The sequence below is a fragment of the Loxodonta africana genome, chromosome 1 (assembly GCF_030014295.1).
Source record: "Loxodonta africana isolate mLoxAfr1 chromosome 1, mLoxAfr1.hap2, whole genome shotgun sequence".
Lineage (NCBI taxonomy): Eukaryota > Metazoa > Chordata > Mammalia > Proboscidea > Elephantidae > Loxodonta > Loxodonta africana.
Window position 1 is genome coordinate 141,984,280 of NC_087342.1, and position 12,159 is coordinate 141,996,438.

The window sequence follows — 12,159 nt, forward strand, 5'->3', positions numbered from 1 at the left end:
TCTGTAATCAAAACTGGGCGGCTGCTGATAAGTCACGAGGCTCCCTTGACAGGCGGCTTTGCATCGGAGATCAGCTCTACAGTTCAGGTAGAGTAACTTTTCGGTACTGATTCTAATGTTTGTGCTACTGTAAACATTTTTCCAGGAGGAAAAATTACTTATCACAATATGTAAAAGTATATACTTTATGGAAATACACATTTCCCCATTCTGACTCCATGGAACTGTCCTTTAGTTAATGGTCTAATTACATTTTCTAGAAAAGAAATCTTAAAAGAATAAAAGCTAAAATATCCTTTATGGGAAGAAAGTTTAAGATGTGTTTATAAGCCAACTAAACATTTAGTTTACTAGGTCCATGTGAAAAGAAAAATCTTTTTGAGTATTTTGCTTTCAATAAAACGTAAGCTTGTTCTGAAAAAGGTCAATTGAAATTGACCTTTGATTTTTACAGCCTTCACCTTACAGTAAATGAATCTGCCAAAAGTCAATAATTTAAATTAAGTAAATAATTTAAAAACCAATAATTTCATTTAATAGCTTAATTAACGACCAAATAATGTTGTACAATTGGCAATGTTTTAGAAATGGTTTAAAAACAATTCTTTTTTAAAATAACCCCTTAAGATGCTACATCTGAAAAGATCCTACATACCGCATTCTGGGGGATTTTTTCTTTACAAATTTTTTTTATATTTGTATCACAGATATGAATAATTTAAGGGAGTTTCTTTTTCTCTTATTTTTAATTGGAAATTATTTTAAATATAATGTATATGCATTTTTTAATTAGGCTATTTAATATTTAGAATATCTTTACAGTTTACAAATATTTTACTTTGCTGGTGTTAAGATGCTTTTATTATTAAAATACATCTAAGTAGAGCATTCCTTAAGATTGTATGGTTAATAAAAATAGCTAGATATAAAATATGATATTGAGTAATGATAGGTTATTTTAAGCTTTTAATTAGTAAACAGTGATTTCTACCAATAAAATATTTTAAGTGCTAATTAGCAAAATTATGAATATTTTTAAATGATGTGAAGCAAATTTAAATATAAATATATTTAAAGCTAGATCAAAATAATTTATAATTATATTGTCAGAAACAAAATTGTAGTGTTATTTTTACATGTTATGTATAGTCACTACCAAAATTAAAGAAAGCAAATATGTGAGTCCTGTAGATATGTTGTTTTCCTGCTTACCATTAGGTAGCATGAGTATCTCCTTTTATTATGCATTTTATTCACTGAGTAGTGTGCTATACTAATTTTGTAAAAAGTGGAAGTTGCAAGATCAAATCACTATAATATCAAGATTTTATTTCAGGTCAGAGGCAAAACTGGGAAAAGAAACCGGATTTTGACTTCTTGTTAATTTGAAGTCTACTACCATTTGAAATGATAGTGACTGTTGCTAACAGAACGTTAATAGCTGTGTTCATTTTGTCCACTAAATGCTATCTTATTGTTATCTCAGACATTTCATTTGCATTTAAATGTAGAAGGAAAAAAGTAGAACATAGTTAGAAATTACAACTCCGCTTGTGAAGTCTGCTTTCTCTTAAGAGTGCTTTTAAAATTTTTCTTTGTAAATTATTGGTAGATTGGACTAGAATCTAACGTTTTTCAGACAGGAAGGGGGTTAGAAAATTATCTAATCTACTGTCTCTTTTGAATAATATGTTTTTGTTGACTCATGTTGTGGAAAAATATCTCACAGGCTCCAAGAATGCATCTGTGAATCTCAGTTTGAGAAACACTGTATTTAAGAGTTAAACACTGTAGCCACTATAAAGAGTCAGTTAACACCAACAAGACCATGAACACAGTCTCAAAATTAGATCCAGAAATTATGTGATAAAAATCAGTGGTAAAAGTTGTCAGTGGCATCATCTAGAATATTGTAGCTTTCTCAGACTCCCAAGGATATACCCATAGACCCGCAGGGGTCTGCAGTCTGTAGTTTGACAAATGCTCATCTGAAGCAGCCCTATTCAGGTGAGCATTTGCCATCCAGCATGTTTGTGACTTACCCCGTTGATACAGACAGTGGAAGATCTAAGCCTGGAAAAGGAGTCCTGAGTAAATGTTCAGTGTGCATGTATATTTTCTTTATTCAAAGCTCTCCCTGCCCCAAGAAGAAGATAAAAGTTTTGGATTCATTATAAAATATTTTCTGTTTTCCATGTTAAAAATTATTCAACCAACTAACCACAAAATGAATTAAGGCAATACTGTAAAATTTGTAGGGGAATCTGCATTTAATATTTTGAGGATGTAGAGTTTGGCTTTGTTATTATGAGGATGAATGTGATTATGATTGTGAAGATGCACAAAGTTTTTGCTTAATTCAGATTTTATTTACACATATGGAAAACGTAGAAAATAAAATTTAATAAAATTACATCAGCATAGTATCTCCAAATGTTTGCCTACTGAGGCTTTTACAGATTGATATGGGAGGGGAATAAAAAAGCTAGACACCTTGAGAGATTTTTTCTTCGTTTATAGTAGTAACTCTTACATATAATTTAATCTAAATAAAATCTGCTTTTCAGTAATATTTCAATGCACATATTCAACTAAATGTGAAGTACTATGCTGAGCATCTATTCTATGGAAGGCATTGTTCCCTATTGTTATAAGTGAAACTGGTATCACGTTACCAGTGCCTTGGGTTGTTTAAACTGGAATCGCTGAGTGGGAGGCATGGTTGCTTTCACCATTTGGAACAATTCATTTTTCTGTATTTCTTTTTTGTTGTGTATACTTTGTAAGATTAAAAATGAAAAAGTAGGGTTAAGATATTGAAAGCCAACCTTCTTGAACGGCATGGAGAATTTTCATTAAACTTTGAAACTGTGAATGAGAATATCTGAAAATTTAAGTACTGGTGATTAAAATAGTGAGTTATCCTCATTGTTGCACCAGTGAATGTACTTTGTATATGAAGGTGGGCCAAAAAGAAAACAAAACAAAACTGTTCCACAAGCACTATTTTCTGTAAGATATCTTAGTAGTTTTTAAAAGTTCATGGTTAATCCTATAAAATTGTTCTTAAAATAACATCTTAAGAGAGTAATTATTAACAATAAAATTACTCTTTTAAATGCATTCAAAGCTGAGAAGTTCCTTTTCTGTTTTACTCATTTTAAAATATTACCTATGTGAAAAACAAAAAAAGATATTGAAGAGAAAATACAGCACTATAGTGTTCCTTTAAGTTTATAGTTGGTATTTTTAGATAGAAAAATTCTATCATGCTATATAAAATTGAATTTCAAATAAGGAAACATATCTTTTTGCTAGGTATAGGAAGTATTACCAGCATTACTATTAAAAGATTACTTTTAGTTATACAGATAAAATATGAAAAGAATGAATATAAAATGTATTCATAATTTATTTACATAATACTTTAATTCATGGCAGATGGCTCTTTCATCATACAGGGAGCGCAGTGCCCACATCTGAAGTTTGTTCATTCCTGTTGCCTCTTTTTCATAAAGCCATTTATTTCATTATCTAAAAAATTAACACTTTTAGTTTGAAGTAATGTTAAACTCACACATGTGACCAAGAGACTGCTTTAAATTGATTAGACATAAACTTTTTTTAAACTTATATTTATCAGTAATTTCTTTGTAAAATTTATAAAGGGAGAAATAAATGCTTATAAAAATCAAAAACAGCGCACCTCATCTAAGGACTGCTGTGCATGCCTATTGGATTTAATCTGGAAGTTAACTGGGAGGCAGAACAACCCGAAGTCTGGTATAGTTGGCCCCGCTTTGGGGAAGATTTCTTGGTCAGCCATCCAAAGCTTCACTGTCTCTTTGCATCTAATTTTACATTCCCATCTGTTCTCACTTTGGGGTGAGGGAACTTTTTCCTTCTTTTCTTTCATTTGACACATACTGAAACTTGGAGATGTGGTTCTTTGTGAAGCCTGATTTGTGGAAAAGGGCAAAGATACCAGAGTTAAGTAATCCATTGACCTTCTCACTGTAGAGTTTGAGCAAAGATTTCATTGTTTCAGAAAATTATATGAATTCATTTTTTGTGGTGTTTGTATTCATCGGCTATATGTTACTACGGCTTTTCAGAAAGAATGTCTTTGCTGTGCAAAAAAAAGAATGTGTTAACCGCATCTATTTTAATATTTCCCCCAAATAATTTATATTATATGTTCTAGAATACAATATTCAAAATAGGCATTATTTATTTAAATATTAAGATCAAATAATTTGTCATATCTGTCACAGCTTTAAATAGCATAACTTCTTTAGGCATTGTAGAAACCATTATTAATTTGCAACACATTCCCATAATGATAAAATAAATCTTGACTCTGATAGGATTGTGTGATAATAAAAAAATGGTTTCTTTTTTTTTTTCTGGATTCAGTGCTCAATAAGAGCGCCAAAAATTTTAGGGACTGTGGTTGGCTTAAAGGTTTGATTTTTTTTTTTTTAAACACATGGAAGCAATAAGTCTGCAATAAAAAGTCCAATTGGAAAGGATGATAATTTTTCATACCATTGTTCCATCCTTTCTGTGCGGTCTCTTTTCTTAGAATAAGAACTCAGAAATTGTGCATGCCGACATATATTTTTTTAAAGCAGATTCTAATACTTTAAAAGGATTATTATAGGGCTTACATGAATCTTTGTAAAGCGAAATTTCCTAACGTTCAAGTAAAAGAATTTTGCTTTTCTTGCTGTTTCGTGTTAGAAAGGTTGATACAGAAGGATTTTTTTTTTTTCTTACAAACTTCTAATTATCAAATTTACAAGCATTCTGTCTAAAGACATCAATCTGAAGTAGAGGGGAAGTTTTTTGGTTTTACCTTCATGGGAAATATGTTTAATTAAAATTAACTCACTGCTGTTGAGTTGATTCCGAGTCACAGAGACCCTATAGGAGAGAGTAGACCTGCTCTATAGGATTTCCAAGGCTGTAGTCTTTATGGAAGCAGGCTGCCACATCTTTCTTCTGCAAAGTGGCTGGTGGTTTTGAACTGTCGATCTTTTGGTTACCAGCTGAGCACTTAACCACTGTGCCACTAAAACCAAACCCAATCCACTGCTGTGGAGTCGATTCCAACTCAAAGCAACCCTGAAAGACAGAGTAGAACTGCCCCATAGGGCTTCCAAAGAGTGGCTGGTGAATTCAAACTGCTGACCCTTTTGCAGCCGAGCTCTTAACCACTGCACCACCAGGACTCCATTTTGCCACCAGGACTTCTTTGATTAAAATTAGCATGTTGATAAATTGAAGTCATCGGAGAAAACTATCGGAGCAGTAATCAGATAAATACTGCTATTTTGTAAACTCATTTTTTTTTAAGTATTGATGCAAAGCCTTTGTTAATAACAGCAGCAGATATAACAAGCAGAAGTATACTGCTATGCTAAAATCTGTTTAAATGGTGCAATAGCATCAGATAAGCAACTTAACATAGAGTGTAAAGATATAGGGGGGACTTTTAAAATGCAAATTTGCCCTGAAGCCTATTGAACAGCTTTGAAGGCCATGCTGTTGTTGCTGTTAGTTGCCATGGAGGCAGTTCCAACTCATGGAGACCACATATGTGCAGTTGAGAACTACTCCGTAGGGTTTTCAAGGCTGTGGCCTTTTGGAAACAGATATCCAGGTCTGTCTTTCCAGATGCCTCTGAGTAGGTTTGAACCACCAGCTTTTTGGTTAGTAGTTCAATGATTAACCATTTGTACCACCCTGGAACTCAATGATTCCCATAGATATGAACCAAAGACTAAATGTTTCTAGAGATACTTCATAGACACGGTTGCTCTATCACTGTTTGTAGTTAAAACTCCTCCTTGCTCTGACCATACGTTGTCTCCTCCTATGTCTCCTCTCCTTTGCTTGGTAGTGTCAAGTGCTGCCAAAGTTCCACCATCAGCTTTCTTCTCCTCCTCCTCCCTGTTCATTCCTGGGAGGTTGTAGCCAATTGCATAGCTATTCTTGAAACCTTCAAATTTTAAACCTTCAAGACTCGACCTGCCTTTTGAGCCTCCAACCTCAAATTTAAACTTCTTGCTAATTATAGTAGTGATAAGAAATTTGTATGATAAAATGGTTTATGTGGAAGATTTTTAATATGAAATAGTGAGACAAGATAGACATCAACCAATGGATATTTGCCAGTTTATGGAAATCAGCTTGTCTCAAAATGAACTCATTATTTTTCCTCCTTTCTTCTGGATCTTTTTAACTGTCTCCTTACTTATATCTGCCCCTAGGCTCTCATCAAATTGCTATCATTGTTTTCCTAAAACACACATGAAATTTTGTCTATTCTCTGTTTGAAAACCTCCAATGAATCTACTTTGGTTATAGAAATAAGATCTTTAGGTTGGCATTCAAGATCCTGATCTGCCCTACCTAGTGTTTCCAGTGTAATTTCTCACATCTCTTTATGACTCCAGTATGCAGATCACACTGTTCTACTGGCCATTCCTAAATGATAATCCTCACAACCAACCTTTATTGAGTAGTCTGGGTGCAGCCTTAATTTGAGCATTTTATCTAAGAAATAGAGTCCTTGCTCTAGAGACACAGTGTTTATTAGAAGAAGTTGACACTAAACAGATAATTACCATATGTGTTAGTACAGAGAAGTACACAGAGGAATGTGGGGTTATAGAGTACTTGACAGCTAAGTTAACTCTTAGAGAATGAGTATGAACCTGGGGGCCAACTTGGGCGAGTTTCCAGAGAGAAGGAACAATGTGAATAAGGGTGCAGGAAAAATATGTCATGTTCTAGGGATTAAAGTAGTTTTGGCATGATTGGATAATAGGGTGTGAGGGTGTTGCAGGAGGTAAGGATGGACAAGAAGGTAGGAATTCCATCCTAAAGAATCTTATATGTAATACTAAAGAATTTGTTTTTGAGTTCAGGAAATAGGTATGACAGAGTAGAGCCAGCTAATATAGACATAAATTCCAGCCCTCCTGGAATTTTCTTGCAAATAGGAAGTATAGGGATGACAAAAAAAAAAGAACAGTGCTCACCGTTGTTATTATTGTTATTTCAGGCAAAAAGTATAATTGAAGGATTTGAAGCAGGAGATTAACATAAGAGGATTTATAGTGTAAAAAGACTTCTTTGGCACTTGTGTTTGAGGATGCATTGGAAAGGAGTGAGGCAGGAAGGCAGGGAAGTTAATTAAGAAACAATTTGAGTAATACAGATGAGGAATATGAGAATCTTCCAAAACAAGAACATGAGAGTGGGATTGAAGAAAAAGGTGTGAAGTTAGAGAGACTGCAATAGAAAATCTTGCTGACCGATTAGATGGGAATGGGGTAGAGGCTAAAGTGGATGATGACTTAGTAGGAGTCAAGAATAAGGCTTAGCTTGGTTTCTAGCTTGGGCGATTTGTTGAATGGAGGTTCAGTTTCACTGATGTTGCTGGGGTGGAAACCTCAAGTTCTGCTTAGTGCGACTTGTCTCAGCCAGTTAATAAGAGTTCGAGGTGGGAGAACAGAAAGGTGCTTTTATTTCATTGCACAAGGAAAGGAACTGTTGGGGCTGTTGCTGCCAAGACTGGTCATCGAGGGTGACAGGGAAGGCTACTTTTAAGGGTTCACAAGTAGGAAGTTCATACAAGTTACATCAGCAACATTCTTAATCATACGACACAGGTACGATGGGGTTTACTTACAACTTCATGCATCTCATGTTCAGAAAATGGCAGTCAAACTCCACCTAGAGGCAGGGAAGTTACTATGTATGAGGTATTTAATGAGCAAAGGTTATCCTGAATGTCAACATGGTGCCTAAACTGGTTTCCACCAATTTTTCTCTAGTTTTGGGCAGCAGTTAAGGAGCAGGACTTTAATGTAAAGCTGTTGGGACTGCCAAGCAAGCTGCTTGAGGCAGTGGAATTTTCCACAGCCTGGGGACCTCTGTCTTACTGAGATGGGGAATATGGTTGGAAAAAATAGGTTGAAGCATACCTTTTGACCTGAAAACAGGTTGAAGATGATTTCAGTTTTGAACTTGTAGAACTTGAGATAGGCCTGTAAAAGAGCCAGATATGTATGTGTTTCTGGAGCTCAGGAGAGAATTCTAAGGTATAGGAAAAGATTAAGAAATCATAGTTTTATGGTGATGGCTGAGGTCATTGGTATGATTATGATCACAGAGGAAGAGTTTAGTCTAAAAAAGGGCAAATTTCTTGAAGAAGCCCCCAGGTACATCAACATTTAAGAGAAAGAGAGGAAAAAGAGGAAAAAGGCTGAGATGGAGTGGCCAAAGAGAAGGAAGGGACTAGGAGAGAACCATTACGGAAGACAAGTGGAGAGAATTTCACCATGGATTATATGGCCAACAGTGTTAAAAGCTTCCAGGGTTTAGGTAAAGCTGAAGGTTGTACCTTGAATGTGGGAACCGGAAGTTATTTTTTGACCTTGCTGAAGGCAGTGAGTGGTCAGGATGGGGGCCAGATTGCATTTGGGCTGGTGAGCATGTGAGTGGTCAAGACTTGAAATAAGGAACGTAGACTCCTCTTTGAAAACCTTGACTTTTAAGGAAAGGAGAAGAGTAAAGTGGTTAGAAACGGGCTCAATCTCTTAATGATATTCACTTAGCCAGAAATGCCATTTTTTTTTAATTTGAAGCCCTCCCTGGGAGGCTACTTAACTTTTCCCTATCCTTCACCACCTCCTTTCTATTCCCAATCCTTCCCCTACCCACTCTAGTCCTTCTAGCAGTCAGGTTTTAAATCTCTCTCAAATCTGCCGTCACCTTTCCATCCTCCTAATAAAATCTAAATGAACTTTAAAGAAAAAAAAGAAAGCAAAACCACAAAATGTGAATGGAAAATAACTGATCTTGGAATAGATAGAAAATCTTTTAAAAAGCAACAGGTTCAACAAATTCTCACAGATTAATGTATTTGCATGAAATGAAAAAATTTTGTAAAGTTAAAATAAACTAAAAGAATGAAAACTAGGAAAGGTATTTTTGTTTTTCTCATAAAGCTAAGTTTTTCCTAACACATATGACAAAAGATTAATATGGGTACTATAATAAGCAGCTAGTTGCTGTCAAGTTGATTTCGACTCATGGCAAACCCATGTGTGTCAGAGTAGAACTGTACTCTACAGGGTTTTTAATGGGTGATTTTTTGGAAGTAGATCACCAAGCCTTTCTTCTGAGATGCCTGTGAGTGAACTCAGACCGTCAGCCTTTCAATTAGCAGCCAAGTTGTGTTAAAAACCCAAGAGGTCTGCATACTCTGTTAAAACAACAACAACAACAACAACAACAAAAAAAAAAACCCAAACCCATTGCTGTGGAGTTGATTCCAAGTCATAGCGACCCTATAGGACAGAGTAGAACTGCCTCATAGGGTTTCCAAGCAGCGCTTGTTGGATTCTAACTGCAGACATTTTAGATAGTAGCAGTAGCTCTTAATCACTACTACACCACAGTTTCCACATACTCTGTTAAGCATCTTTAAATGCCAATAAGGAAGTTACTAACCCCAGTGCCACTGAGTTGATTCCAACTCTAGCACCTTTATTTGAAAGGCCAGAGACATTATTTTTAGAACTATTACTGTGTTTTTACACAAATAGTGTGCACCTTATGTGTGTGCCAGCCACATCCTCCCTACCATGAGGCATCCTCATAAGTGCCTCCATACTAATCTTGTTCAACATGTTGCTATTAAAAAAAAAAAATTAGCATAAGGCACTTATGAAAATGCCTTGGGGGGAGGGTGTGTCCAGCAAAGAATGCAGAAGTTGTGCATTATTTGTGTAAAAATATGGTAATGGCCAGTAAACATGAAGAAAACATACAACTCATTATGGATAAAAATGCAGATTTAAAAAATGAGATACCATTTGTTACCCATAAGAGTGACACCACCTAAGAGTGAATTATATTTAGTGTTGAGATAGTACAGAGTAAATGTAGAAATTGATTCATCTTTCCAGGAAATCAGTTTGAGAATGTGTATCAAGATTCTTCAAAGTGTACACTATTTCTGACTCAAAAATTCTTCTAGTAATTCACACTTAGGAGTTACACACAAAAGTGTACAAGGACATTCTTTTCAGTGCTATTCACTTGATCAGAAAATATTGGAAATGGTACTATTTACAACAATGGAAGTATATCTGAATAAGCTCTTGTCTATCCATATGGTAAGTGTTAAAGATTTATTAAAGTTGTTAAAAGAATAGTTGACAACATGGAATGCGCAAACGTGGTTGAGTTTAAAGTAACTGATTGCTGTCGAGTTGATTCAGACTCATAGCGACCCTATAGGATAGAGTAGAACTGCCACATAGAGTTTCCAAGGAGCGCCTGGTGGATTCGAACTGCTGACCTTTTTAGCTAGCAGCTGTAGCTCTTAACCACTATGCCACCAGGGTTTCCTGAGTTTAAAATAGACATTTAAAATAGAGGTTAAACCTAAAAAACCAAACCCGTTGCCGTGGAGTTGATTCTGACTCATAGCGACCCTATAGGACAGAGTAGAACTGTCCCATAGGATTTCCAAGGATATGAATCTTTCCAGAAGCAGACTGCAACATCTTATTCCGTTAAAAACTGAGATCAAGTACTCTTAAAGAAATCTCTACTCAGTTTGAATTTAAATACTTGTGAGAATTAAGACAAGCTATAACCAGGATTTATTGTCAAAAAAGAAAAAAATGAAATCTATAAGCTGAAAGCAATTAGTTTATAATTGGGATTTAAAAAAAATCTATCAATATTAATAAAAGCATTCAAAATATTTTAATTTGCAGAAATGTCTTAAAATTTGGATTTGATTGGAGAAGTGTTGAATATTTGATTATATTTTCAAGTTAAAGAAGAACTTAGTTTTTAACCCTTTATCCATTTGAAGAGATACTTTTCTGTTTTAATCTTTTAGAGGATAAGATAATCTTATTTACTGTTTCAAGATAGTGTTATTTTTCAGATGGCATGAAGAAATCTATTTGTGTTTTTCAAAATTATTAGCTGAAATGTATAATTCTTGACTTTTTTTTTCCCCAGAGGACCTAAATATCTGTTTTAAGAAGTACCTTGAGATGACTAACATTTCAAAACTACCATCCACAATTAGACTTGTGCCATTGTTTAAAACAAGTCCTGCTTATTTCCTGTCTTTTGATTGGATTCATTTGCCCATTTTATATATTTCTGATTTCTTGATATTAAATCCTAGCTTGTAATAACGATAGTATAAAATACTCATCATGCCTGTATTGTTGCGTATCAGAACTAGTCAGATGGAGTCTTTGTTTTCTGAGAGGTGGCGTTGCCTGTACATTTTTTTGGCATTGCTTGTATTTTTAAGCATTTTTCTCATTTGGTCAGCTATGTTTTGTACCAGTGGTTAATTATATTAGTAGTTAAAGAAATTGAAGTTTTGTCTTACTGTTATAGCTCCTTACTGAAGAATTTTCTGCCTCTGTACCCTGACTCTAAGCTTCTGTTTTATTTTTTAACTGTTAACTTTTCCGGGCATAGATTTCTACTGAAGTGTGCATATCAGACTATTGAATATGTTTTATGAATATTTCAGTATCACACAGTCATTTTATGTTATTAAAACCAGCTCTTCTGTATCAGTTTCAAAAACACAGTTCAGGTACATTAAAATAACGAAGTACCTCAAAAATGTTGATAAAATTATTTTCCAATATGATGGGATGTTTTATTGCATATGCAGCTATCAATTTACCTAATAAATTAAATGGAATATGCATTTTAATAAAGCCCACTTAATTAAAAAAAAAAAAAAAAGACAGACCTTTAACCAGTATTTATACTGAACCGTGGGAGCCACAGTCCTCCCGTTAGTGAGCAAGTTACTGGGCTACCTGTTACAGCCATTCAGGCAGCCACAGTATCTTATTTTTCCCTCTTTCCTTCTTCCCTGCTGCTTTTTTACTTTCTTCTCTTCCTTTCCCTTTGCCTTCCTGACAGTATTTTCCTTGCCAGCCTCAGGAACCATGTGGATCTTTACAGCAAAACTGTAATTCTTCTCTCACCATGGACAGTGTAAGCATTATTCTAGGTAATTTGTGCTTACGAAAAAGCTTCCTCCATCCTAGTAGGTAAGAATTAGCAGCACCCTGTAATAATGAGTGA

General features: G+C 34.7%; 1 protein-coding gene across 6 annotated transcripts in view; it reads left to right on the plus strand.

The window, feature by feature from the left end:
• The window catches only part of BCKDHB (branched chain keto acid dehydrogenase E1 subunit beta), a 285,086-nt gene that overhangs the window by 221,693 nt on the left and 51,234 nt on the right, over positions 1-12,159 (plus strand). For 2 of the 6 annotated variants that reach the window (XR_002784887.2, XR_002784890.2), the window contains exon 10: positions 1-68. Coding sequence is in view for 2 of the 6 variants with exons in the window: in XM_023544189.2 (XP_023399957.1) it covers positions 1-87 (87 nt within the window). In the remaining 4 variants the exon portion in view is untranslated. Of the gene's footprint in view, positions 88-12,159 lie in introns of those variants that run through there. The other 4 variants (XR_002784886.2, XR_002784889.2, XM_023544189.2 and 1 more) reach the window with 2 other exon arrangements.